Source organism: Corvus hawaiiensis, chromosome 25 (assembly GCF_020740725.1).
Source record: "Corvus hawaiiensis isolate bCorHaw1 chromosome 25, bCorHaw1.pri.cur, whole genome shotgun sequence".
NCBI lineage: Eukaryota > Metazoa > Chordata > Aves > Passeriformes > Corvidae > Corvus > Corvus hawaiiensis.
In genome coordinates, this window is record NC_063237.1 from 4,095,918 (window position 1) to 4,121,800 (window position 25,883).

The following is a 25,883-nucleotide window of genomic DNA, read 5'->3' on the forward strand; positions in this document are numbered from 1 at the left end:
TGGTGGCACGGGGAGCTCTCTGTCCCCCTCTTCCCGAATTTTGGCAGCTGCTGAAGGAGCCACCTCTGTCCCCCGCCCCCTTGGCTGTGGCCGGCGCTGGCGGGGAAGAGCCGGCACGGCTGGAGAACTCGCGGGCCGCACACTCATTAAAGCCCGACGGTTGCCGTTTCTATTCTTTTAAAGCTTTTTCCTCATCTATTTACCATTTACCAGCTCATCCATATGGAAGGCATGGCTTGCACTTCCCTGAGAACTGTACTTTTAGGACTAATTGATTCGGGTAATTAATTTGTTCTACCTGCTGGATCAGATGGAAACGCTGTCCGTGTGCCCAAGGATTAGCACTTGTCTTTCTAACATCTTTCTTAATTATCTAATAGCATGGGTTGTGCGAATTCTGGCTCTATTAGAACACTTTTACTATTAACGGTAGTGATTGGAATTGTGATGACAACTCGATTTCAACAAATTAGAGCTTAAAATCAGGAGATGAAGGAGAAGCGCCTTCTTTTAATTTCCCTGAGTTTAACATCAATAATTAGAGCAATTTTCCGAGATGCGAACCGAAATTATCTCAGCTATGATGTGGTGTATCACCCTCATTTGAGCAAATTGACTCCGGGGAAATGAATGGTGCAGATTAAGGGGGTGAGGAAAGGGGGGGAAAAAAAAAAAAAAAAAAAAAAAGACAAAACAGAGGAAAGACCCCCAAATTAAAATTGTTGGCGCAACAGAGAGCGGGGAAGGGATGGGAACAAAACCGTGACGGGATGAGAGCCTGAGCGCGAAGGGCGAAGCTGCGTGCGCGGGGACAGGCTGGGAGCGGAGCGTGGGAAAGAGCCGCTGGTTTATTTTTGCCCCAAGTTTTTTGGTTTTGTTGTTTTGTTTTGTTTTGTTTTTTTTTTTTTAAGGGAAAAAAAGGAGATACCCCCCTTGTTTGGGAAAACGCCCCAAGCGCCGCGCTCGGTGCGGAGCGGTGCGCGGGGGAGGCTGCGCGGCTGCGGCGCTCCTCCGGAGAGGCTCCTCGCCCCCTCCTCGCCCCCGGGGTGGTTTGGGTGGCCCGGCAGGCCCGTCCCCCCCCCGCTCGCCATTGGCTCAGCGCGCATCCCCCTTCCCACCGCGCCTCAAAGGCGCGCAGCGCCCCGCGCATCCCCGACCCGCCCGCCTCGCCTCCCCCGGCTCCACCAGCTTATTTCTGGCTGGGGGATAGATTTTTTTTTTTTTTTTTTTAATATTATCTTTATTTATTTTGACTGCGGATTTAAAAAACCAATTGTATTTATTTATTTTCATCATTACTTTCATTTCTTCCCTGGCGGCCCGGGGGTGCAGCCGGCCGCCCCCTCTCTGTCCTCCGGCAGCTCGGCGCGGCTCCCTCCCTTCCCCGCTGCCCGAGGGGCACAGAGCCGCCATGAACCTCAACTTCACGTCGCCCGTGCACCCCGTCTCGACGGCCAGGCCCACCTCGTTCTTCATCGAGGACATCCTGCTGCACAAGCCCAAACCCCTGCGGGAGGTGCCCCCCGAGCACTTCCCCGGCTCCTTGGCCTCCCGCGTGCCCCTCTTGGACTATGGGTACCCCCTGATGCCCACCCCGACCCTGCTGGCGCCTCACCCGCACCCCGCCCTGCACAAGCCGGAGCATCACCACCACCACCCCTATTTCCTCACCACCTCGGGTAAGTGTGGCAGCGCCTGCCGAGTTTGGGGCGTCCAGGTGGGGACTGGGGTGAGGACAAGAGTGACAGAGCCGCTCTGGGACGGCCAGGCATCTTTCTACATCCCCCGCCACCACCCTGGCTGCACCCCCCGGGGCAGGAGCCCCTCGCCCCGGGGCAGCCACTTCGTTAGCGGGTGCCCGAAACCTTGAGGGTTTCCCTCTCTTTGCCTTTAATTTTATTTATTTTTTTTTTAATCACTTTTTTGGGGGGACCGATAACGTCGCTTTTTCCTCGCGTTGTCCAGCCGGGTTTCGCTTTTCCGCTTCCAGCAGCAGCGCTGGGGCTGTGTCTCTCCTCTTCCTCATCCTGGGGCTCTTCCTGTCCCGGGGCCCGTTCTTTGCTCTGCAAGGAGAAAACCCCCGAAGTTTCCCAAGCCATGTATCAGCGGGGCCGTGCAGGATCGCTTCCCCCTTCCCAGCCTTTTCCAGGGCTCCCCCGGTTTTTTCCATGCCCATTTCGTTGTGGTTTCGTCGCCGGGAGGGTTCAGGTGTCCCCGCCAGCCTCGAGTCCCCTCCGGTGGCAGCGCTGCCCGGGCTCCCTTCACCTTCCCGGGGTGGGCTCGGCAGGGGCGAGGCGCTTGGGAAATCCTCCTGTTTTCAGCACAACAAAACCCCCAAATCCCCAAACCCAAACCAATAAATCGACCTCAAAAACGAAATAAACGAAAAAAATAACAAAAAATTAAAAGAGGCAGGGGGAGAGCCCACCCCGAGCCGCTGCAGGAAAGCTCCGACATTCCTGGGGGTTCCCCCGGATCCATCTCCCTGCCCCACCGCAGCGCGGGTCTCCGCCGTGTGTCCCCCCAGGAATGCCGGTGCCAGCCCTTTTCCAGCACCACGCTCACGCCGAGCTGCCCGGGAAGCACTGCCGCCGCCGCAAAGCCCGCACCGTGTTCTCCGACTCGCAGCTCTCCGGCCTGGAGAAGAGGTTTGAGATCCAGCGGTACCTCTCCACGCCCGAGCGGGTGGAGCTGGCCACGGCCCTCAGCCTCTCCGAGACCCAGGTACGGGCAGCAGGGACTGGCTCTGGCACCTGTCCCCACCCCTCATCCCGTCCAGCGTCCTCACATCCCGAGGAGCGTCCCCACATCCCATCCATTCAGCATCCCCCGGATCACTTCCAGCATCCCCACATCCATCCCCTCCAGCATCCCCACATCCATCCCCTCCAGCATCCCCACATCCATCCCCTCCAGCATCCCCACATCCCCTCCAGCATCCCCACATCCCCTCCAGCATCCCCACATCCCTCCCCTCCAGGATCCCCACATCCCTCCCCTCCAGGATCCCCACATCCATCCCCTCCAGGATCCCCACATCCATCCCCTCCAGGATCCCCACATCCATCCCCTCCAGCATCCCCACATCCATCCCCTCCAGGATCCCCACATCCATCCCCTCCAGGATCCCCACATCCATCCCCTCCAGGATCCCCACATCCATCCCCTCCAGGATCCCCACATCCATCCCCTCCAGGATCCCCACATCCATCCCCTCCAGGATCCCCACATCCATCCCCTCCAGGATCCCCACATCCATCCCCTCCAGCATCCCCACATCCATCCCCTCCAGCATCCCCACATCCATCCCCTCCAGCATCCCCACATCCCCTCCAGCATCCTCACATCCATCCCCTCCAGCATCCCCACATCCATCCCCTCCAGCATCCCCACATCCATCCCCTCCAGTATCCCCACATCCCCTCCAGCATCCTCACATCCATCCCCTCCAGCATCCCCACATCCATCCCCTCCAGGATCCCCACATCCATCCCCTCCAGGATCCCCACATCCCCTACAGCATCCCCACATCCATCCCGTCCAGTCTCTTTCTCCCTTTAATTTTTATTACTTTTTTCCCCCCTTCTTTTTCCAATCTTTCTCCCCCTTTCCCTCCTCTTCTCCAGGTGAAAACCTGGTTCCAGAACCGTCGCATGAAGCACAAAAAGCAGCTGCGGAAGACGCAGGACGACCCGAAGCAGGCGGGCGGGGAGGAGAGCCGGGAGCAGAGCTCCCCCGAGCCCGAGCTGCCCGAGCCGGCCGGCGCCGAGCCCCGCAAGGGCCCTCCCGGCCCCTTCCTGCTGCAGGACCCCGAGGACGAGGTGGACATCCTGGAGGAGGGGGACATCAGCGCCGGCCCCCACCGCCTCTAGGAGAGCCGGGGCTCTCCTGCCTCTCCTTGGCTCTGCCCCGGCCCCGCGGGGCGCCCCCGCCTCCCCAGCCTTGGGAACGCGCACAGGGAAGGGGGGCACGGCTCGGGAAGGGGGTGTGGGTGCGGGGGGAGCCCACTCCCCTCCCCGGGGCGAAGGTGGCGGTGCCCCCGAGGGGGCCGGGACCCCGCGGTGCCGCCGGTGCTCCCCAGCATCACCCCAAGCCTGGGCTGTGCTCGGAAATCTGGTGCGGGGAGAGTAAAACCGAGTTTGCTTTAGGTTCCCCCTTTCCTCCGAAAAGTGTCGGACTTTTCCTCGTTCCCCGAACTTTCCTCGGGTTTAAAATAAATGTATACTCGTGGCAGCATGTTGTGGTTCCTGGGAGCGGCAGGCAGGGCGACTTGCACCCTTTATTCCCCAAATCCCCAAATCCTCGCCGCTCTTTCCACGCTCGCCGTCTCCATCCCCAGTGCGGGAGGTCGGGCAGAGCTTCCGAGACGTGCATAAATAAAAAGAATTGTAAGAAAAGCCCTCGAAGAAACAGGTAAGGCAAAAATTCCGGTTTATTTCATTCCGCTGTGGGGAAGGGAAAGGGGAGCATCACCAATAACTCGATCCTGCCACAGCTGCACGGAGCAAACGGCGCTCCCAGCCAGAAAAAAGGGATTTTCTACAGCTTGCAGAAGTGTCGGCAGCCTGATTCCTGCCCGGCTTCCAGGTGTGGATCCCAGATAATTCTCTTTTGCTCTGAAACAGCCCCGGAGCGGGTCCCGCGTTTGGCTCCTGTCCCCCCGCCTGCATCTCCCCGCTTCTCCCTGCGCTCCGTGTCGCGCTCAGCTGGAGCAGCCCCCGGCCTCGCTCGCTTTGCCTTTACCTTCCTGCCAGGGAAATGGGGTTCATTTCCAGGTAAATTCAGATTTTTATAATTTATTTTTGGTTTTGGGCTGAGCTGCTGGCTGGGAAATGCGCCGGGAGCGCGGCGGAGGCTCCGCATCTCCGGGGAGGAGATGGCGGGATTGGGACTTTCCCCGGTAGAAACCTGGAGCGGGGGCTGTGCTGGCTCAGATATTCCCTGGCAGCCCCCGCTGCAGCAGCAACACGGCGGCGTGGCGGTGTCTCGTTAGGTTATTTAATTTATTACCTTGTTTTTTGGTTTTTATCGGGAATTTCATTTGGTTGTCTGGCGTTATTAGCACTTTCAGGGCTTTTTGGATCATGGGACATGTCGTTTTGTGAGGAGAAAAACGTTTAATTTTCCTGTTTAATATATAAAATATAGACGATTGAAATGTGTGCGTTTGCTTCCTTTTTGTGAGTCTGCCGTTCTGTTTTTCACATGCAAAATAATAAAGATCACGCGTTGTGTGTAGAGGAAATCCCCATCCATCTATCCAGGAAAAGCTGCTCGGCTTTAAAAATCCTTTCAGGACAATAATTTCCACCAACAAAATGCCACCCATCTCCCTAAAAATTAGGATTCAGAAGGCAAAGCAACCGCTCTTCTCCTGAAACCTCGGCGTGGTTTGAAGCAGAGCCGGCTGGAAATGCCGCTCCCAGCTCCGGGGCTCTTCCCTTCTCCCAGCTCCCGTGGGCAGGGATGCGATGGGAACTGGAAAACCTGGAAATTTGACACTTACCCTGTGTCGCCCCCGGAGTATTTTGCTCTGTGCTCGTTGTCAGCCTCCCCTGAGCGTGTGTTTGAGCGGGAATCACTAAAAATGATAGAGAAAAGCTGTGCACGAGATTTATGGGGTAACATTTTTTTGACCACGTCTGCCACTGCTGTTGCCAGGGTGGAGCGTGGCTCGGGGCTGGCCTGGCTCTGCTGTAGGGTGCCAGATCTATAAGAAAAGGTCAAAAATATGACTCAAAGAACCCTCAAATCTCCGCTGTGTCTCCCCTGCCACTCCAGGAGCTCCCTTCCCAAAGTATTCCTGCTGATCAATAAACCAAACCCCGCCACCATCTTCACCTCTGGGCGGTTTTAGGCACCTTGGCTGACAGTTAAAGCTACAAATCATATTAAAAACTGCACCCGCTGATCCCTCAGGGACAAACACAGGCAGAGCGGGAATGTTCCCAGCCCAGGGATGTCCCCATCCCTGAGCCTTGCAAGGGAACAGGAAGATTTGGGAACAGGCTGCTTATCCCACAAAGTTTAGTGCTCAAAACTCCGAAACTGAGACAGCTGAAGGAAAGAGTCACTGCCAGAGAAACTCCCTGTGTCACCAGCCAGCTCCTGCCCAGCTGGGAGCAGTGCTGGAGGTGGAAAAGCGTAATTTCCAGACTCAGCAATGTTTTGGGAAGAGGCTATTGGAGAATGGAGATGGTCCTGGGAGAAAGGAAGGGCTGGGTAGGCGCTTTTTTTCCTTCTTTCAGAGATTTTTCTCTTGGAATAGATGAAATGAGGTTCTATTCGTGCATCCTGAGTTATTCTGCGACAGCAGCCGAATTTTTCCTGCTCTTTCCAAGAAGGTTGAGGAGTAGGGGAGAGATATAGAGCTGCTCTCTCTCTCTTTTTATTTTAAAAAAATATTTAATGTGCTAATTTGGGAAATGCTGGGATGGAAGTGGTTTGCAGGGAATAATTGCTGGAAACAGGAAATATCGGTGGATTTCCTATTTTTCAAGAAGATTGATTTTGATTAAAATTCTTCAGTGAATTTTTCTGAAATGAAATTGTTTTCTGGTGATTAATTTAACACTTAATTAGTTAATGGGTTTTTTGGTTGTTGTCATTATAGAAAATCAAAGCCCAGTCGGTAAAATCCTGCCATGAACCTTCGCTTTCTGTTTTGATTTTGAGAGTTTTCCCGCGTGCTGCCTTCAACATTTTGAACTTTTATGAGTCTGGAAAACAGTTCCAACCCCAATTCTTTCATTCTGTGGCCAGAGCTCCATAAAAGCAGATCAGATATGGGTTGTAAGGACACTTGTAGAGCAAGTAATTTGCAGTTTCTTGCTGTTAAACATGTGGGGGGGCTCAGCCCCGGGGGGAAGGTGTAAATAACCCACGGCCAAGCCCAGCAACGACCTGGGCATGATGTGAAATCCTTTCTAATCTTCCTCTCCTCATTTCTCTCTGCCGACTGATGGATTCAGTGCATTTTTGTTTTTATCACTGATGTCCTGAAGCGAAGCTTCTGCGGGTGTGGGCCATGCTGAGGAGCTTTTCCTCTCTTCTAGTCACAACAACAAACAGCATCACCTTAATTAGCTGCAAACTCCTGCTTGGATGGTCTTGGCTTAAAAAGTGGCTGATGTCGGTCTTGGATTTATCTTGTTTCTAGAGCTTGGATGAGACGCTGGTGGCGTGCCCTGGGGTTGGGACAGCTGCTCTCAGCATTAATGCAGGGGCAGCGGTGCTTGGGAAAGGCAGGAGGGTGTAAATGTGCGATCCTGACCCCACAGGTGGCTTTTCTGCCCGTGAGGGCACATTTTTGTCAAGGCAGAAGTTGGGTTTAAGGTTTTGTGATCCAGGTTTGTGCTGCCAGGAGCAAGCTGGCCACGTTTCAGCTATTCCAGAGACCACTGCAGGTGCTTCCCTGGGCTGCCATTCCCTGGTGATGTGCACTCTGTCGGCTTTGCTGGGGCTGCAGAACAAACCCTGCAGCGCTCCCAGGACACAAACCCAGCTCTGAGCATCACCTGCAGCTCCCCAGTCCGCCCTTGGGATTGTGCAAAGCTGAAGATGCTCCTTTAGCTCCAGGATTTTGGCTCAGCATCACTTCTGATCCACCAGGATGTTCTGCTTCAGCTGCCCGCCTTTACCCCTCACTGGGGTTCCGTGTCCCCAGCTCCTCCTCACACCAGAGTTGCTCCTTTGCTCACATTCCTGCTTTTTCTCACAAGGAAAACACTTAGGTTTGGGCAACAAGGAAAAGAATGGATCCCTGGCAGGAGACAACAACAATCAGGTGCTTGGCTGGCGACAGCAGAGCTCGTTCATGGCTGTTTGAGGCGTTCAGTGACTGCTGGAGTTGGGCAAAACCTCATCTGGTTTTAGTCCTCACCTTTTTTTAGAGCTGTAATGATGGCTGTGAGGTTTCCCTTTATTTCATGTTTTTAACTGATAAACATTAATATTTTTGTGGGGTCAGCAGCCTGCTCATGCCCTTTGTGAGGTGCTGGGAAGCCAGCTTTGGTTATTTTTGGAAGGAACACAATGGGGCTGATATTGCAGCAGCACTTTGTGGGTAGGACTGAAGCAGACCTCAGCTGCGACACTTCCAGAACCTAAAATATTAAGAAATGATGGCACTGGAAAGGTGTTGCCAGGAAAAGGTCGGGAATTTCCATGGATGGAGCACACAGACCCCTCTCTGTGCTCAGTGACACCACGGGACCACGGCAGGTTCTGCTCCCACTCAACTCCTCCCTCAATATTTAACAACATTCAAGGCCGATTTCTTATTTAAATATTTTGCCTTCCATTAAATTATGGCCTTTGCTTTTAAGCAGGTGGGTGCTCACTGGTCCCCTTTCTGTGCCACCATGTCTGTGAAGTGCAGGGAAAATCTGAATTTGTATTGAGGTAGATCAAAAGATTTTCTTTCCATGCAAAACCGCCTTTTTCTGGGATTTAAAACACCCAAAACACCAGGACTAACAGAATTCCTAAACGGTTTGTGAGATGTTCATCAGTGTTTATAAAACAAAAAAATTATTGTGTGCTGCTCTAGTTGCAGCATTGTACCCAAGTGTAGCACAGGTTTTGTATTTAAATGCTTCCTAAAAATTCACTGGTTTTTTTTTTAAAAAAAACCCTCAAACCCCCCCAGAAATCCCCCTAATTTATGGGAGGAGGATGCCAGCGAGGGAGGAAGGTGATCAATTAAGACATTAAGCATTTTGCACCACATGGACACATCTGCATGGCAGCCAAATAATGCAGCCATCAGCTCATTTTCAGGGGGCTGTTGCCTACTTCAACTCAGTGCTCAGATCAAAGAGAAAATGTCTGCTTGCATTTTCTAATCAGAAAAGGGATGCTAATTTAGGTTCCTTAATGTGTGGTGATAAGAGACTTCTTCAATTAACTGAATTCTATAGCCCAGAAAATAAAAAAAAAAGGGGGATACAAAGGGAGTCAGGCTGGAAAGGCAGAAGTTCTCATTAAATCAAAGGTCCAATATTCATTACCTCCAGCATCTGGGGCTAAACACTAAACATGGAGCTCATCAAAGGGGGTTTAATGGGTTAAATGGAGAATATAATCTAATTAAAATATTAGATACGAGTAAATAGCTCTTTGATATTCATCTGAAGGTTTCATTAAAACAGGCACTTGAGGTTTGGATTAAGGGGGGATTATCACTTTTAAGCAGGAACAACAAGTTGAGGTGCCCTGATCAGAAATGCTTCAAAGTGTTACCATTTGGTTTGAAAAATAAAAGTAGGAAAGCAGAGCCTGGAACCATTTCCCAGCCTGGCAGTGCCCAAAGGAGTGGGGAAAGAGGCTGAGGAAGAGGAAGGTTCTGTTCCAGAAGCTGGAATTGGATGTTGAACGCGACAAAAATATCATGGAAAACATTCCCCCTGCAGCCTGCCCCACGTTCCCATACTGGATGATGATTCTCCCGCCAAGGCTTCCCAAAATATTCTCAGTATTTCTCAACATTCCCAAAAAATGCCCTCAACTTCCAGCTGTGAGCCCAAGAGGCTGATTCAGGAGGTGGAGGGGAGGTTCCTGCCCTCAGGGGTGTCAGGAGGGGTTTAAAGCAAGGCCCTGCCCCTTTGCCATGAGGAAGGGCAGGGTGGGGATCACTTTTTCCTATGTTAAATTGGGAGCCTCCCATAAAAAAAGAGACCAAATAAACGGGATAAAGCAATTCCACCCCATCTCAAGGTGGTTGGGGCTTTTTTTTTTCCTTTTACCCAGCCTCTTTTCCAGATTTTAACTCAAATTCCCTTGCTGTGTGCTCTAATCACATTTCATATGCTGGCTTAATTCATAATTTACTAAGTTAAAGAAATGGAAGCATCCTAAGAAACCCATCTGTTTGTTGCTATTTTTACAGCCTTAATCTGTTAAAAGCTCTTTCCTCTCAAACATGCAGCTCTCAATTATCCTTAGTTACCCAATATATTTTCCAACTGCTCCTGGTTAATCCCAGATTCTCTGCATGCTCAGCCAGGACTTGTTTGGAATTTTCCTGTCCCGGATGAAGCTTCAACATTTTGGGCTTGATGTGGAAAGTCTTCACTGAGAGGTAACAGAGTAACAGTTCAATAATTAACATTGTGTCATTACCAGCTGCTGCATTTGGTGCATAATTTTGTTCTCTTTTTTAGTAGCAATGGGGGTTTTTTTGCCTTTATTTCTGGCCAAAAGTCTCATCTGCACTTCAGAAAGAGAAATACTGCCTGGGTTAAGATGATCAGATGAAACAGAAGTTTATTTTTAATGTTTTGTAGCTATGTCTGTATGCTTATATGTTTAAAAATGATCCAGCTGTGACAAGGCAGGAGCTGATTGCTCTGAAAGATGCAATTTCTGGATTATTTAGTTCAAAGAAAAAGAACAGAGGACCAGATTTAAAGTGCTATAAATGCAAATGGTCAATTTATTAAACAAAATAGGTACAGCTAGAACCAATTCTAACATTTAAAAATGGTTAGGCTTAAGGCAGTTTAAATTTCAGTGGGCTGGGAAATCAAGATGTGATGGTCATAATGGCTCAAAATAAAACAATTCAGGCATTTTTGCCTTGAAGAGATCGCTAAGATTTCCCAAACACCTATAAAATATGAAGGGCTTTGAAAGCAGCCACAACTTCCTTCTCCTTCTCGTGCCTGTTCCACAAAGATTCCAGGGATGGGATTTGGGGTAAACTGGTTCCAGCTGGAGCCTGGGGCAGAGCCCTTTCCTCTTTCACCTCTTGGTCTGGTTGCTTTGTAACGAAGGTCTTTGGTCTTGGAATCTTCTTGGCATATTCCAGAGCCTAAAACCAGGAAAATTGGGGTAACTGATTAAGAGAAAACCTGGCCAACATTTCCAAGAATATTTAGGTGGGTTGAGTAAGGTTTCTCTGAATTCCTGATCTTGTTTCTGACAGAATTCAATCCCAGATTGCTTCAGGGGTGACTGCAAAATAACCCAGGCTGAGATTTGCTTCCTGACACCACTGAAGGCCACCTTCGACACTGAAGAAATGTTTTTATTTAAAAAAAGGAAGAGCAACAAAAATCTAATAAATTTATAAACATTTTTCCCCAGTCTCATTAAGCTCTGGTCCTCAGGCAGGAGTTTTGCAGGTGAACAGGACAAGCTCAGGCTCTACTGCACTGAACTATCAAAACTAAAAAGCAAAGTGATGCCTGGAACATGGAAGGCTGTCCTGGACAGGGAATGGAAGGAGTATGACAGAAATCCCAGAAGTGGCAGAGCCCTGGTTTAACCTGGGATGGGGTTTGGGGTCTGTGTTTGTTGTGTGGATTTGGAAGCACCTCTTAAGTCTCCAGGGGGAGTTGCATTATCTCATGTTCCTGGTGAGAGAGTGTCTGGGAAGTCTCCTAAAAGAACCCAAACAATGCAGTTTTGTCTCCTTGTGGTTTAGGTTTGAGAATAAATGCAAGGAACTGAGGAATTCTGATACTGAACTCCACAGCTTTGTTCCTGGAGCCTGTGGCTGTCACTTGCCACCTTGCAGAAATACCCTTTAAAGGGACCCAGTTCTCACCTTCTGTCTGGACACCGATGACACCTGGGGTTTTGCAGGTAACCTCTGAACCACAGTAATATTTTTCATGTTATATTCATTAATCTGCCTGGAATATTCCTTTTGCAGCTTTAGCTTCTGTTTCTGAGAAAAGCAGAAAAGGGCTATGGAATTAAATGGCTCAGGGATCCATCAATGAAACCCTTTTCCCACCAATATTCCGTTCCCACCTCTGCTGCTGTTCAACCTGGCTTTGCCATTGATCCCTCAGCAGAACACAACAGGAAGCCCTGATAAATGGCACAGCTTTTTTTAGTTGCTTTTCCCTCTTAAGAGCTTTTCCCTGGACTGAATGGAGGATGGAGCTCAGCAGAAATGTGACAGGTCCATCTTTATTCTGAATGTCCTGAGCAATCTGTCTCCATTTCACCAGAGTGCAGCCAGATATTTTCTTGTGTTTACACAACTTTTACTTCCACTTTGAACATCTGATGCATCTTTACACTGGGAATGGCAACTCAGCCACAGGAGCGTGTCCTTTCCTGATGAGCAATTAGCCCTGATTAATTCCTATTTCTGGATTTAAAAAAATTAGAGGGTTAAAGTTATCCCCAGGACACTTGTCTTTCCTTCTATCTGAATTTTCCTTTAGGATCTCCAGCTAGCCAAGGATATAAAGTCCCAGATAATCATAAATTGCTTCTCAGCAGTGATTTCTTTGCCATTCTCCCCTGCTTGAATTCACTTTTGGGTCACTCACTTTCTCTTTGATTGCTTCATAGTCAGGTCCGAGGCCTCCAAGCTTCATATTCAGGTTGATGTAGAATTTTGAGCTACACACCTGAAAAACAAACAGCAAACAGATTTTCCTTGATGTGATTTCACAGAGAGATTCATTAAAGAAAGTCTTGTAGTGGAAACTCCAGGATTTAATTTGCAATCTCAGCCTTACCCCTGGCACGTCTCATTTAAAATAAGTGGCCAACAGGACTGAGTTAATGGCACAAGTCAAATGACACAGAATTTCCTTTGGATCCAGGTGGGAAATTGCCAATTATCCAAAGCACAAACTGATATTTTCTCAATCAAGAATGACCTTTTGTGAGCTTTATTTTGAAACAGCTCAAAGCCACCCATTTGATGGGATTAGAATGAGACTCCAAAGAAACTCTTGTAAGAGAAAAAGGTAAAATTACCCGATTTTGGTGGCAAAAATTATCAAGTGATGTTGGTGACAGTAACCTTTCCTTGTTCTCAAAGCTGCACTGGAAAGTTGTCCACAGACAGCTGAAAAATCCATGTTTTGCTGCACAGCAAAGCTTGACAAGTGAAGGCAGGAGTGATGGGTGATGCCATTCCAATCCTTCAGGACATTACACAAAGGCCCCAGTATCTCCCTAATATTTTTATTCTCTTTCAAGGCCGCTAGATTATTTTTGGAAGGGAATTATGTTTTAAATGCTTGTCAGTGAAGCTCATGGTGATCAGCTCTGCAGTAATTTCACCCACAGAATAATGCAGCAACACCAACTGCTGTATGCAAATAAAGTGGGCATTTCTTCAAAACACAGGTTCAAGCTGAACTCAACTGCAGAGAAATGAATTCTAAGCACTAAATTTCCTATTTGAGGTTTCTTTGTGTCAGCTATCCCTACTCTTACATGCTACAACTCACTAATTTTTGATTTTAGCCACTCTGAGGAGTACATTTAGCTGTGTCCCACAAAACCCGGGTTTTGCTTTTGCAATGAGCATGAGTGCATTTGTTTATGAGGAAAAGCTGGATTTTCCTGGGAGACACAAACAGATTCTCTGTGCATTCCTCACATGTGAAGCGTGAGAAAACTGCCACAAACACAGGACAAGAAACAAAGGTTTGAACAGAAAGGGAAGGAAATCTGCCCTTCAGTTACCATCATAATCCTGATAATTCTTCTTAGAGGCACTCAGGCAGCAATACCCAAACTGCCTCCTGGATGAAACACAGGAATAATTATTCCAGCTTAGTTTGTCTGCCCTGAGACTTGAAGCAAACTTCTTGAACATTTAATTGGTCATGGACAGCTCTCTGGTGTCCCCCTGCAGCTGTGTTAAGTGCTGACACCAGGAAAAGTGGACACACAGAGGAGACAAAGAGATCCAAGTTTTAATAAGGACCCAAATGGGATCATCAGGAGGCTTGGAATAATGTTTATGCTGTTAGCTTTACAAATCCTCCAAGTTTGGGGTTGGAATCCCTTGGAAAGCAGGAGATTTGAGCTGGCCAGCAAATGAGCATGAGCAGGATAATGGATGGCTCAGATCTGAGGCCAGGCTGCCTGCTGCTCCAGCCTGATCCTAAATAATTTTATCTGTGGATAACTTATGGGACAAACACAGCTCTGTGTGTCCCCGGAGCTAATCCAGACTGACCCAGGGAGAGCTGGTGGATCCATTTGCTCTTTGGACTAAAATGATTTCAGTGTCTGTTTCTACCTTTGTTCCATGACTTTTATTTCTCTGCTGGGTGTCCATGTGCTTCCTGTAACAATGAAATATTTCTCTGTTCTCATCACTTTTTTTTCACAAAGAACTTTGGATTATTAAGGAAAAATGTTAGAGGAGGCATAGAAATCTTAAACCACCCAACCCACATCTATTTTCTCACCTTCTTGCTGGCTCTGGGCTGGTTTTTCTTTTCCATTGGCAGGAGAGATCCTTCTGAGTTGCTTCGTCTCATTTTCCTCGGATTTCCTTCAGCTCTTCCTGAATCTCCCTGTGAACCCCCCTGTACCTGGGACAGGGCAGGTGGGAGCAAACTCCACAACCACTTGTCAGCAAAATCATCTCTTAAACCAGAAATTCCTGGCTGATGTTGCTCCATTTCTGTAAAGTGGGAGGTTCCACAAGAGGCTGTTGGTGAACTGTGAACAAAACATGGAAAAAGCCTTAAAAATGAGGGGGAAAGAGTAAAAAACCTTAATTTACACACAGCAGGGAGTTCAACAAACAACCTGAACATGGAATATGGGAACATGGAGATGGGAAGACGGGGATTTCCCAATAAATGACTTTGCTTGCACCCAAGTGTATGGAAAATAAATGGAAAAACTTGAAATTTCAACCTGATGCAAAAGTAGCTGAAGCCAACGAAAGGCTTTGGATCAGGCCTGCTGAGTACTGAAAGAATTATTTGTTTATTTGAAATAAAAACTTCATTTTTTTAAATCAAGACAGGTGAAATTCTACATGACTCAGGATTTTCCTGCTCTCCCCTTTAGGGACAGGATGGACCCTGGATATTCACCCTGAAAAGCCAATTTTGCTACAAACTCTCAATTTATGCACAATGCCCTTTCCTATCTGTATTTTAAACTTTTCCTCCCAGCCTTCTAGAAGGAAAATTTCAACTGGGGAAAATTCCATCCCTGGAGGACAGAACTGTCCTTTTCCAATGCCACATTTAAAAAGCAGTAGCTACAATGAATCTTCAATTAGTAGCAAATCATAACGGCAGGTTTGTAGCAAGATAACTTTATACTTCAGACTTTAAAGCATTTTCTTGTCCATTTGTTCATTTTTTGGGCATCACAGCGTTATGATAACATCATTTTATCACTTATATCCTTACCACCAACTGTGCTGATACCTGTTATCCTCATGAATATGATTTTTCAAATCTTGAAGTGGTGCTTGATCCTTTGCCCTTTCTTGAAAACTTGCATTAAAAATAGATGAAATACTCCTGAATTTTGGATGTGCCTGGCCACCAGTGCTGTTATCCCTGGAAAAATGCTGCCCAGGGATGTGGCTGGTTGAGTGTTGCCGTGGAATTCCATGGGGAGAGTCATGCTGGTGTTTCTTGCTCTCCTTGCTGGGATATTCTGGGTATAAATCCTCTGCTGGGTTAAAATTACGGAATATTGGGAGAAAACGATAGGTAGATGTGGTAAAATCTGGGTGAGTTGCATTTGGGAAATTATTTAAGCCAGTTTTGGATTTTTCTGCTGGGCCAGGACCAACAGAAGAGCTTGGATTCAGACATTCCTGCAGCTCTGTGCTGCTGTCCCGCTCCACTGCACTGGGAGCAGCCTGAAATCCTGGGATTTGCTGGTGCCAAGACTTTGCTTCTGCTGCTCCTCCTGGGAGCTGCTGGCTGTCGTTCCTTGGAAAAGCTCTTCCATTGAGAGTCTGGTTGGATTCTGTTTTACTTGTCTGGGAGAACTTGTGCTGCTCCTGAAACAAGTTACCAACAGCTGGGTGAATTTCAGATTTCAGATATTCCTTAAGAAGTTTCATTACACACATCAAAATCCCTCCGTGCTGCTTGCATCTAACCCTGCTCATGGCTGGACTTAACCCAAAATTCAAATCTGGAGGAACCCTCAGTCCAGAACAGAAGCAGAGACGTTATTCAGGTGCTGCACCGTGAATAATTCTGCATCAAGACTTTGCTTAATGGATAAAAACAGGTCCCTGCAGATGCAAACCAGATGTGGTAAATGTGGATTGAGGGAGTTTTATCTGCATGAGGTGCAAAAATAGGTGCCCTGAAGTGCCCAGGTCTAACCTTGTGGACTGGTGGTAGCTCCCTGTCAACCACTTGGAAAAAATGCTCCAAAAATCAAATCAGTTCTTGCTTTTTATGTACCAAATTTCAGGGAAAAATGGCTTTGTACATACTGTGAGACTGGCCCATGGTAGAACAGACTGATGCCAATGATATCAATAATTTTACTTCTAAACCAAGCACTCCTCCCTGATAAACATAACCCAGATGATAAAAATTCAAGAACTTAAGCACACCAGGACTGCTGTTTAGAGCCAAACTGCCACACTCTAAACCCAAAATTCATTAAAATTCATCACTTTCCAATTACAGCATCAGGTGTTGCCCACTTGGAGGAAAGACTTGGATTCCACAAATCCATTCTCAGCCCATTAAATCTCTGTCAGGGCTGAAATCCTCCTCCCCACCCTCCTGTCCCTCCGGGGTTCTTTTGCGAGCAACCCTTGCAGTCAGCACGGGGCAAATGCACTCAGAATAACTGGTTAATGGTAGATGTGAAATCCACACAACTCCAGGAGGTTTTGGGAAGAGCTTTAGCCCTTGGAATCCTGACTCCTGGAGCTTCATGTCCTGGCACACTGTGGAATTATCTATTTTGGCCTGCTCCCAGTTTGGCTCCTGCCAAAATTATTATCTATTTAGGAGATTATATGGTTGATAATCTAAAATTACAAACTAGTACATGGTTGTGTTTGATGGTTTGGGAGGATTCTGAGCCAGAACTTCACTGTTTGTGCCTTATTTGTCCCCTAAAATTAAGGTAGAGTTAATTAATTGCCATAAACCAGAAAATGCAACCAAATAATCTCCTAAATAGATAATAATTTTGGCCAGAGCCCAACTGGGAGCAGGCCAATGTTTCCCCATTTAAACAATGAAATAAATAAATACCTACTTCATTCTGAAATGCCATGGAGAAAGCAAATCTTTCCCAGTGAACAGCAGCATAAAATCCTGTTTGTATTTTATAGCACTGCAAATACCAGTCTTGAAATTCCAGAATTTAAACAGTGCCTGGATCACTTCAGATCCTTGCAGCACACAGAGACTAACTGGGTTTGCCAATAATAACCCTGGGTTTTTTATCAGTGATGATAACCTGGTCCCTTTATTGCTCCAAAGACTGGATGACTGCATTGGTTTCAAGGCCAGCATAAATCAGATTTATAGATTGAGGAGTGTGGAGGAAGCGAGTGCAACTTCTGCTTGGAACATTTTCTGGTTTCTGGTAATTAATTAATTAACTCCCCCTTAATTTTAGGGGACAAATAAGGCACAAACAGTGAAGTTCTGGCTCAGAACCCTCCCGAGCCATCAAACACAACCATGTACTAGTTTGTAATTTTAGATTATCAACCAAATAATGTCCTAAAAAGATAATAATAGATAATAATAGATGCTGTGAGCTCAGAATTTGTTGGCATTTTGCTTTAAATGCATTCAGTATATAAAGCACACATGCATTAAATGATAGTGATTACCTATTGAGGTATATTTAAGGATTTCTTGTCAGTAATAGGGACTTTAAAAGCAACAAGATGACAGTTTTAAACATTCAAATTCAGTGCTTTTATAGATATATTTCAATTATTAAATTCTATTGAATTTCAGTTATCAAATTCTCTTGAAAAGGAACCTTGAGCTGCTGTCCTTTTGGGTACCCATTGTCTTCAGGCTTCATCTTCCCAGTCTGGAATGCTGGGATGCCCTGGAGTGGTTCTTCATCAGCTGGTGTAGGATCTGTAACCTAAAAACCAAGAATGTTCATGGTCACAGCACAACCAGATGAAAGGATTTCAAAATCTTGGGGGAAATGATGAGAAATAATTTGCATCCTATTAAAATGAAAATGCTACAGTTTGGCTCTGTAGAATGGGTAACAAGGAGAGAAATGGCCAAAAGAGAAAAAGAAGCAAAACCCAACTCACAGCTGGGAGGGAGGATTCCTTCTACTTTTAAGAGGAAGAAAGGAAAGGAAAATTGCAAGAAGTGTGCAGCACAGAAACCTTCTTGTACTTCTCAAATGCCTGGGCTCCTCCATTTCTATGAGAGCCACTGGATGCACCTAATAACAGAAAAACAACCAGAAACCATCCCTGGCCAGGCAATCAGACACATCCCAGGCCTCAACAAGAGAGGCTTGCAGGAAAAGCTGGCAAAACACAGTAATGGGGGGTGAAAAGCACAACGAGGAGCTGCAGAAATAAAGCATGGAATGCACAGAGCTCGGCAAAACAAGCTCGCAAACAAGGATATCTTCACGTGGCCACAGTTGTGGGATAACCACGGCTGGAAATTGAACTGGAGCAAGTTTTTGAGGGTGGTTGGTGGCACTGCACAAAGCCAGGTGATACCCTTGTAAATATAGCAATAATTAAAAATTTTCTTGAAATACTTAAATTTTTTTTTAATCTATAAAAGTGCCGGAAATCCAATTTTTAACGTTTTTTTAATTTAATTTTTTTGTCCCAAACTATCTTGCCGAGTATTGTAGTTGATGAAGTGTGTTGGGCAGTGTCACTGTGATAGGGAACTGTGGCACAGGAACCTCTGCTCCCCTGCAGAGTAGCCCCACAGGAAAACCTGCACTGAGAACATATTTATGACCAAGAGAATTATCAACTGCAAATCATCAGTGGGAAGAAAATGTGGGAAGCTGAACCTCTCACTTTGGGGCTAAGAGATTAGGCCAGCTAAGAAAAGGTGGGCAGGGTTTATTGCTGAGTTTATGGGTGACCTCATAGCTCCAAATACATTGCAAATCCCATTAGTTGTGACTGGAAAAATTCACAAGAAAATTAAAAAATACCACAGAGGTTTTCCTGAGCTGTGGACAGACAGAGCTTTGCAGTGAATAAGATGTTTTTGGTGGAACCAACTGACTCAGTGCATGGATGGAGTGCTGGGCAGGTAAAACATACTTCTACGTTATCTCTTTGAAAGAGGAACAGGACACAACCTCTGCCAGCATTTTTTTTTTTTTTTTTTTTTGTGAACCATTCTATTAATACCAATCAAATTGAGAAAATGATCAAATGAAATTGCATTTTGAGAATCATAAGCTGTGTAATGCCTATTCTGTTAAATTGAGGCCCATAATTGCTTCTCCACTGAAAAGATACAACAAAGACAGCAATCATGGCATGTCATTATCCCAGACTGGCAAACCAGCCTTTGCAGGGAGGACTTCAAAGGCTTGTGGTTCTCGAATTGCATTTGGCTGCTATTGTTGAAGCACAGGCAATCTTGATTAGGTGTTTACACCGAGGGAAGGCTCAGTGCACACAGAGTCTGAGTGCCTTGGTCTAGAGCCATTAAAAAATTGTACATTATGTTCCTGGCTTTGAAGTAAGGGGCTTGGAGGTAGGAAAGCAACTCAGATTGAGCACAGCTGAGCTAGATTGGGCCACTACTTCTCTTTTTGCCTCTCTCTCTCTCTCTCTCTCAGAGAAACTCATCATGGGGTTCGTTAAGAACCAGGCAACACTGCAAAGAACTTGGTGCTATATAAAATGCTACAGAAATTAGTAAATATACAGATCAGCACGGGTTTCTGGTGTGTTTTGGTACATCCAGCACAGCTGTAAATCTTGCAGAGCGAGGCTGCAAATATTTCAACTCGTGTTATGTCAGCTGTGCACCAAGTCCTGCCCTCACAGTAAACACTCCCTCATCACCCCAGCCCTTGGCAGCCAGCAGTGAGCAAATCAATAAATCCAGCTTCAACCCCCTGCAAAGCTCAAAATAATCCAGTCTAGGAAACAACAGTTTGACTGGTGACATGTGGCTCATTTATTTCTGCACATACTTGGTGGTTTTGCACTTTGGATGCAGTTTTCCAGGTGAGGTGACCAAAGTTGGCACCTGGATCACCAAGATGCTCCCCTCAGGCCATTTTTCACCCCTCCCAACAAGACTGAGCCATGGATATCCTGGTTAGGGATAAGTAAATACTTCTGCCTGTGCTGCAGCAAATCCAAAGGTGGCTGACAGCAGGTGGTGATGCTGCTTGTGGAATCACACAATTATGGAATGCTTGGGTGGGAAAGGACCTTAAAGCTCCTCTTGTTCCACCCCCTGCCATGGGCAGGGACACCTTCCACTAGCCCAGGTTGCTCCAAGCCTGGTCCTGGAACACTTCCAGGGATGGGAAGTCCACAACTTTGCTGGAAAACAAGCAGTTGCAGCTGTATTGACTTGTCCAGGTTAGGAACTCACTTCCCTACCCACTGCCCGGCCCTTGCTGTGTCACACCTCTGCTGTCCCCATGGCCACTGCAGCAAGACAATCTCATAGCCCTGATTTTAACAGATTCCTTTGCCTATTTCATATTTTTGAACAGTGTCTGCACAATGAAGTCCTTATCCCTGTCTCCAGCACTTGGATAGGCAAGATTTCCAGAATTCCCTGAATAGAAAATATAATCATATCAACATAGCTCTAATCAGCATCCATCTACATTCATTATTTTTACCATCATTCAAATTAGAACTGAAAAAACCAAGTGCTCTTAATAGCTCTGCTAGAAAAAAAATTTTGTCCATCATTCCTGCCACTGGAATGTAGTCAGAAAATTCCCTCTAATGTTGTGTCAACTCTTCATTAGCCTTGGCAGAGGTGTCACTTGAAGCACAGAGTCCCTGGAGCTTTCCAAGGTAAGAATTTTCTGTGTGGAGTGATTCAGTGATCCCCCCCCTTCCCATTCTGCATAATAAGTAGCAAGGGAAAGCAATAAACTCGTTTATAATGGTTCATTAGGAACTGTAATTACATTTCCACTCGAACCTTCCCACAAGTTGGCTGACACTGTGCAGCCGGTCAGGACTTCCAGACACAAGTGCTGATGTCCAATATCAGATTTGGTCTGGGATCTTGACAGGCTTGGGATATCAGCCCATGGAAATCTCATTGAGTTCAAGGCAAGCATGGTCCAGAAGAAATCATGGAGCTGCTCCATGGGCTGGAGCCCCTCTGGAGCCAGGCTGGGAGAGCTGGGGGTGCTCACCTGGAGAGGAGAAGGCTCCAGGGAGAGCTCAGAGCCCCTTGCAGGGCCTAAAGGGGCTCCAGGAGAGCTGCAGAGGGACTGGGGACAAGGCATGGAGGGACAGGACCCAGGGAATGGCTTCCCAGTGCCAGAGGGCAGGGCTGGATGGGAAATTGGGAAGGAATTGTTCCCTGGGAGGGTGGGCAGGCCCTGGCACAGGGTGCCCAGAGCAGCTGGGGCTGCCCCTGCATCCCTGGCAGTGTCCAAGGCCAGGTTGGATGGGGCTGGGAGCAGCCTGGGATGGTGGGAGGTGTCCCTGCCCATGGCAGGGGGTAGGATGGGATGGGCTTTAGGGATCTTTCCAACCCAATTTTGCATTTTCTCCACTGACCAAAACCTGGAATAAGCCATTAGCATTAGAGAGAATCATTATCAAACTCATGTTGGCCAAGCAGAAAAAATGAGAGGCAGCATAAAAAGACCCACTGCTGAGGGGCAAGGCAGATGCCAGGAAAGGAAGACAGAATTTCCTAAGCATCAAGATTAAAAACTAGTGTGAGATCTGTGCCACTTTCCCGGCCAGCAACAGGCAGCTGGAATGTGGCCATCACTGGGCTTGGGAGTAACTGGAGATTTGTCAATTATTCCATAAAGGGTAAAAAAGATTCTCCCTGGAAATCAGAAGTTGCCACTTGCATGATGGATTTCTAATCTGCTTCTCTCCTCTGCACAGCTGAGAGTTTAACTCCAGACAAACCTTAGCCCATACAAATTAGGGAATATATAAATTTACCCACCTGCCTGTGAAGAACTTGCTGCTTCTTATTGTGCAGCTCAAGGTAGGAATTTCTCTTCTCTGACTGTAACCCTAAAGTCCGTTTATTTTTCTTCACAAAGTTTTTTTTTGCTCTTTGGGGTGGATCTTGTTGAATTTCAGGAGGAAAAGCACGGCCAGGATTATCTCTGGAATGAAATCCTTCTGCAGGTTCCCTCCTTTTGGCTTGTGGCCCATCAGGTTCATTGCTGGCCACAACATTTGCTCCATGAAAGCTGAATAATTCTGAGAGCGAATCCTGGGTCTTTGCCTCCTGTTGATTATTTTCTGAGGAGCCATCAGAATGGAGGTAAAATGAATCCAGTGAGAAGTCCTCACTGCTTCTTACAGAAGCTTGGGATGCTTTCTCTGCCTTAAAAAATTCTGCTCCCTTTTTTGTTCTCTTCCAGTGAGGTTTGTACCTCAGGTTGGAATATTTGTCCACAGGCTGTTTTTTCCTAATTAAAAAACAAACACCGAATTATTTCTGCATAAATTGTACAAATTCTGTATTATTTCAGTGTGTAAACAGATGTCCTGCTGTGGCCAAATGAATTATTTCGGTGTGTTCAGTATGGGATCAGGATCAGAACAGTTTTATGAAGTATTTTTTAGGAGAAAATTTAGGCAAGGCTTCCTCTTCCTTTTTAATTTTCATCATCAGTGAATGATAAATTGATCTCCCATTCAGATCACAGTGGATTACAATCATTATCCCAAATTTGGCATAGAAATTGTAAATCTTAGCAGAATCAGCTAAAAGGTGAAACGATAAATTGCATTATTTTGTTGTTTCCTTAAAATTATACAGTCTGCAAAAGGCAGCTTGTGTTGTTCCTTCTTCAAAGACTCTGCTGAGTGAAATAAAAGTGAAATTCCTGGTAAAATCAGTCTCTCAAGTGTCCCTTTGAGGCTGTCCAAGCAAGAATAGCCTCCAGCTCTGTATTCTTATTTTCTCTTCTCATTCCCATGAAACACCATGATGCTTTGATAAAAAACTCCGTCTATAAAAGACTTAATACCACTTTTTATTATAAAGCAAGCTGTGATTGAGATAAGAGTAGGAAAACACAAATCAGAGAGATCTGTGAGTTTTCCTATTTTTTTAAGGAGTTGCCAAATTCTTGCTCTGAATCACATTTGTCATAAAGCAAAGCCAGATGCTCTGCCTTAAAGAACCCCACAATTGATCCAATTTCTGATTTCAGATCTGATCCAATGGGAGGAAAACCAACTACAGGAGTCAAATACATCCAAATAGGCTTCCAAGAGATGTGCAGGCAGTGGCAAGAGGAAGGAATGAGGGAGAAAAAAGCTTTTAACACTGTTTTTCTCTTCCCTGGACCTGCAGCACAGCCCTGGTTTCTTGGTGAATCTGCCAGAGGGGCATTTACAGGCACTGAAATCTGGTTGATTCTTCAGCTCCTATTAAAGAAATCTGCTGGATTCCCCATAGTGTGGCCTAGTTAATGATATTAACATTTCCCTAAATCATTTATTCCCCCTTTCTCAGTGAGTTCCATGCCTCTGCCTATGTTTCAAGTGGCTCCTAATAACAAAATAATCTGTTTGTTTTTGCTTTCCAGGTGAGCATTGGTGCCACGGTATCCTGGAGCTGATTTCCAGCAGGGAAAACATCATTATTCCCAGCTGGCAGGCACTGCAGGTAAACAGAACGAGGTGAGGCTGTTTTGAAGTGAGTACAGAAATATGTGAGCTAATTGCAATGATTGAAATGGCAGAGGATAATGCTAAAGAGTCCCTTTGTGCTGAAATGTGTGCACAGAACCCAATTGTGGGACTCAGCCCAGGTCACCGCGCGGAGACAAAATGAGTGTGAAGAGCTCCTTCATCCCTAATCATCCCCAGACAAAAAGGGCACCTTTTATTCCTGCCCCCAGCTCGATGGGGAGGTTAGATGGACTCTGTGCTCCTCAACAAAAGTGTGGTGAGCAGACAGCAGATGCAGCATTTCCTCTTCAAATTCCGAGGTTGGTAATGGATGTAGAGAGGGGGTTTCATATGTATATGCTGTGATATTTGCTCTGCTTAATGGACCGCACTGGAGTACTTACTGGGCTAAGTTCAAACAAAATAAAATCAAATTTCCATTTAATGAAGAGCCTCGCATTCAGCACAGTATTCAGTCCAAAAAAATTACTAAAAATTAGAGCATGTTTCTAGTACAATTAACATCATTTGCACTCACAATAAAATATTCAATAACTGGCCATTTTGCTTGTTGAGGAGGTGAATAAAAGCATGCTATTAATCATTTAGCCTTCATTTGTTTGTCATTTTATTTTAAGTAGACTATTAAATTGAAACTGCACATTGTTATTACTTCGGGTTTAATGTAATCCCTTTAAACTCCAGAATTATTCCCAATTTATCCAGGGTTAAACCTTCCACGCATATGACAGGATATTCAATTTTATTTTACGTACCAAGTTAATGCTTTCTGAAGAATGTTTAAATGTGGCATTGAGGAACACAGGGTTTTAAAGTGTCAGAATTATTCTACTCCACTGAAGTTTAAACCTTACCTTCCACTGCCATAATTCTTTTGTTTTCCTTTATAATTTGTGTCATGCTCAGCTCCTTTCTCTCCTGAACTCATCTCCTCCAAGCTGTCCTCTTCCAAGCTGTCATCCTCCAGGATGTCATCAGGATCCAGCCCTACCAGCCCCTCGTTTTCCAGGATCCTCTGTTGGAGTCCCAGCTGGTACTGCCTCTCCTCTGCCAGGCTCTTGGAGTCGGATTCCTGGGAATCATCCGAACTGGAGGCAGAGCTCCCATCCCTTCCAGACGCCCTTTCCCAACTCGCAGGTTGGAAAACGGGTGGCATGAGGACTTTTGGAGGGACATGGATGTTATTCATGTTGTAAGTGTGTGGGGAAGAGACTGAAATGTGTTTCACATTTGAAGAATTCATCCCGAGTTTGGCTTACACCAGCTCTGTGTTTGGAGAACACACAAACATAAAACATTGTTACCTTGTCATAATATTTAAAAGCTGAGTTTTGGGTACTGCCATTGGCTTAGGCTCAGAATTTGACCTTCTGTTGTTCAGACAACTCTTTATTCTCATCTGTCCCACTGATTTTCCTTTAAGCAGTAATATCAAGGTCTCTACATATCAAATACAGGATTTATTGCTACGAAATCTCCACTATTGATAGCAATAAAGAACGCAGAACCAGCTTGCGACAAAGAAAATGAAGCTGAGGCAAAGCATCTGTTATCTGTGAACTTTTGAGAGTTACAATGAATTTTGTTTGTTCTCTTTATGCAACTTTATACCCCCTGGACATGTAAAAGCAGCAAGAAGGTGTGACAGGGAACACAGTGAGAACTGGAGCTCTTTCTGAATTAGGATGAGAGTTTTCTTTACACTCGGCAGAAGCGCTCAGCAGTCATTTGCACTGCCAGACATTCCCAAGGTGAAGTGGGAGGGAGGAAAAGGAGTGTTTTGTGCTGAAATGTGCCTTAGTCACAGTCCCCTCTCCCGTGTCCCTGTCCCTCTCCCCTCTCCTGTTCCCCTGTCCCGTCTCCCTGTCCCCTCTCCCCCGTCCCTGTCCCTCTCACCCGTCTGTTCCCAGCTCATTCCCGGTCCCTGTCCCTCTCACCCGTCTGTTCCCGGCTCATTCCCGGTCCCCTGTCCCTCTCACCCGTCTGTTCCCGGCTCATTCCCGGTCCCTGTCCCTCTCACCCGTCTGTTCCCGGATCATTCCCTGCTCATTCTCTGTCTCTGCCCCTCTCACCCGTCTGTTCCCGGATCATTCCCTGCTCATTCCCTGTCTCTGTCCCTCTCACCCGTCTGTTCCCGCCTCATTCCCGGTCCCTGTCCCTCTCACCCGTCTGCTCCCGGCTCATTCCCGGTCCCCTGTCCCTCTCACCCGTCTGTTCCCGGCTCATTCCCGGCTCATTCCCGGTCCCTGTCCCTCTCACCCGTCTGTTCCCGGCTCATTCCCGGTCCCGGGCCCATTCCCGGACGTGTCGCACC

At 46.7% G+C, this 25,883-nt stretch overlaps 2 protein-coding genes and 1 long non-coding RNA gene across 4 annotated transcripts; 2 read left to right on the plus strand and 1 right to left on the minus strand.

Moving 5' to 3' along the window:
- The first annotated feature begins 1,180 nt into the window (after positions 1–1,180).
- On the plus strand, positions 1,181–5,162 carry BSX (brain specific homeobox). The gene is made up of 3 exons (XM_048328932.1): positions 1,181–1,679; positions 2,528–2,724; positions 3,627–5,162. Exons 1-3 carry the CDS (start codon positions 1,412–1,414, stop codon positions 3,870–3,872), a joined length of 711 nt encoding a protein of 236 aa, XP_048184889.1. The 5' UTR covers positions 1,181–1,411; the 3' UTR covers positions 3,873–5,162.
- A 4,833-nt stretch (positions 5,163–9,995) lies between these two features.
- On the plus strand, positions 9,996–25,243 carry LOC125338368. 2 transcript variants are annotated; one of them, XR_007208259.1, is made up of 3 exons: positions 9,996–10,081; positions 23,464–23,557; positions 24,476–25,243. It is a non-coding gene; the product is annotated as an uncharacterized LOC125338368 (long non-coding RNA). The 2 variants fall into 2 exon arrangements; XR_007208258.1 differs by lacking the exon at positions 9,996–10,081 and adding an exon at positions 21,416–21,902.
- JHY (junctional cadherin complex regulator) lies at positions 10,418–25,874 on the minus strand. Its single transcript, XM_048329041.1, has 9 exons — positions 25,829–25,874; positions 24,424–24,835; positions 21,861–22,335; positions 17,716–17,826; positions 15,159–15,745; positions 14,178–14,433; positions 12,291–12,371; positions 11,552–11,674; positions 10,418–10,813 (listed from the first exon to the last, which is right to left on the minus strand). Exons 2-9 carry the CDS (start codon positions 24,810–24,812, stop codon positions 10,610–10,612), a joined length of 2,226 nt encoding a protein of 741 aa, XP_048184998.1. The 5' UTR covers positions 24,813–24,835; positions 25,829–25,874; the 3' UTR covers positions 10,418–10,609.
- Between the last annotated feature and the right edge of the window lie 9 nt (positions 25,875–25,883).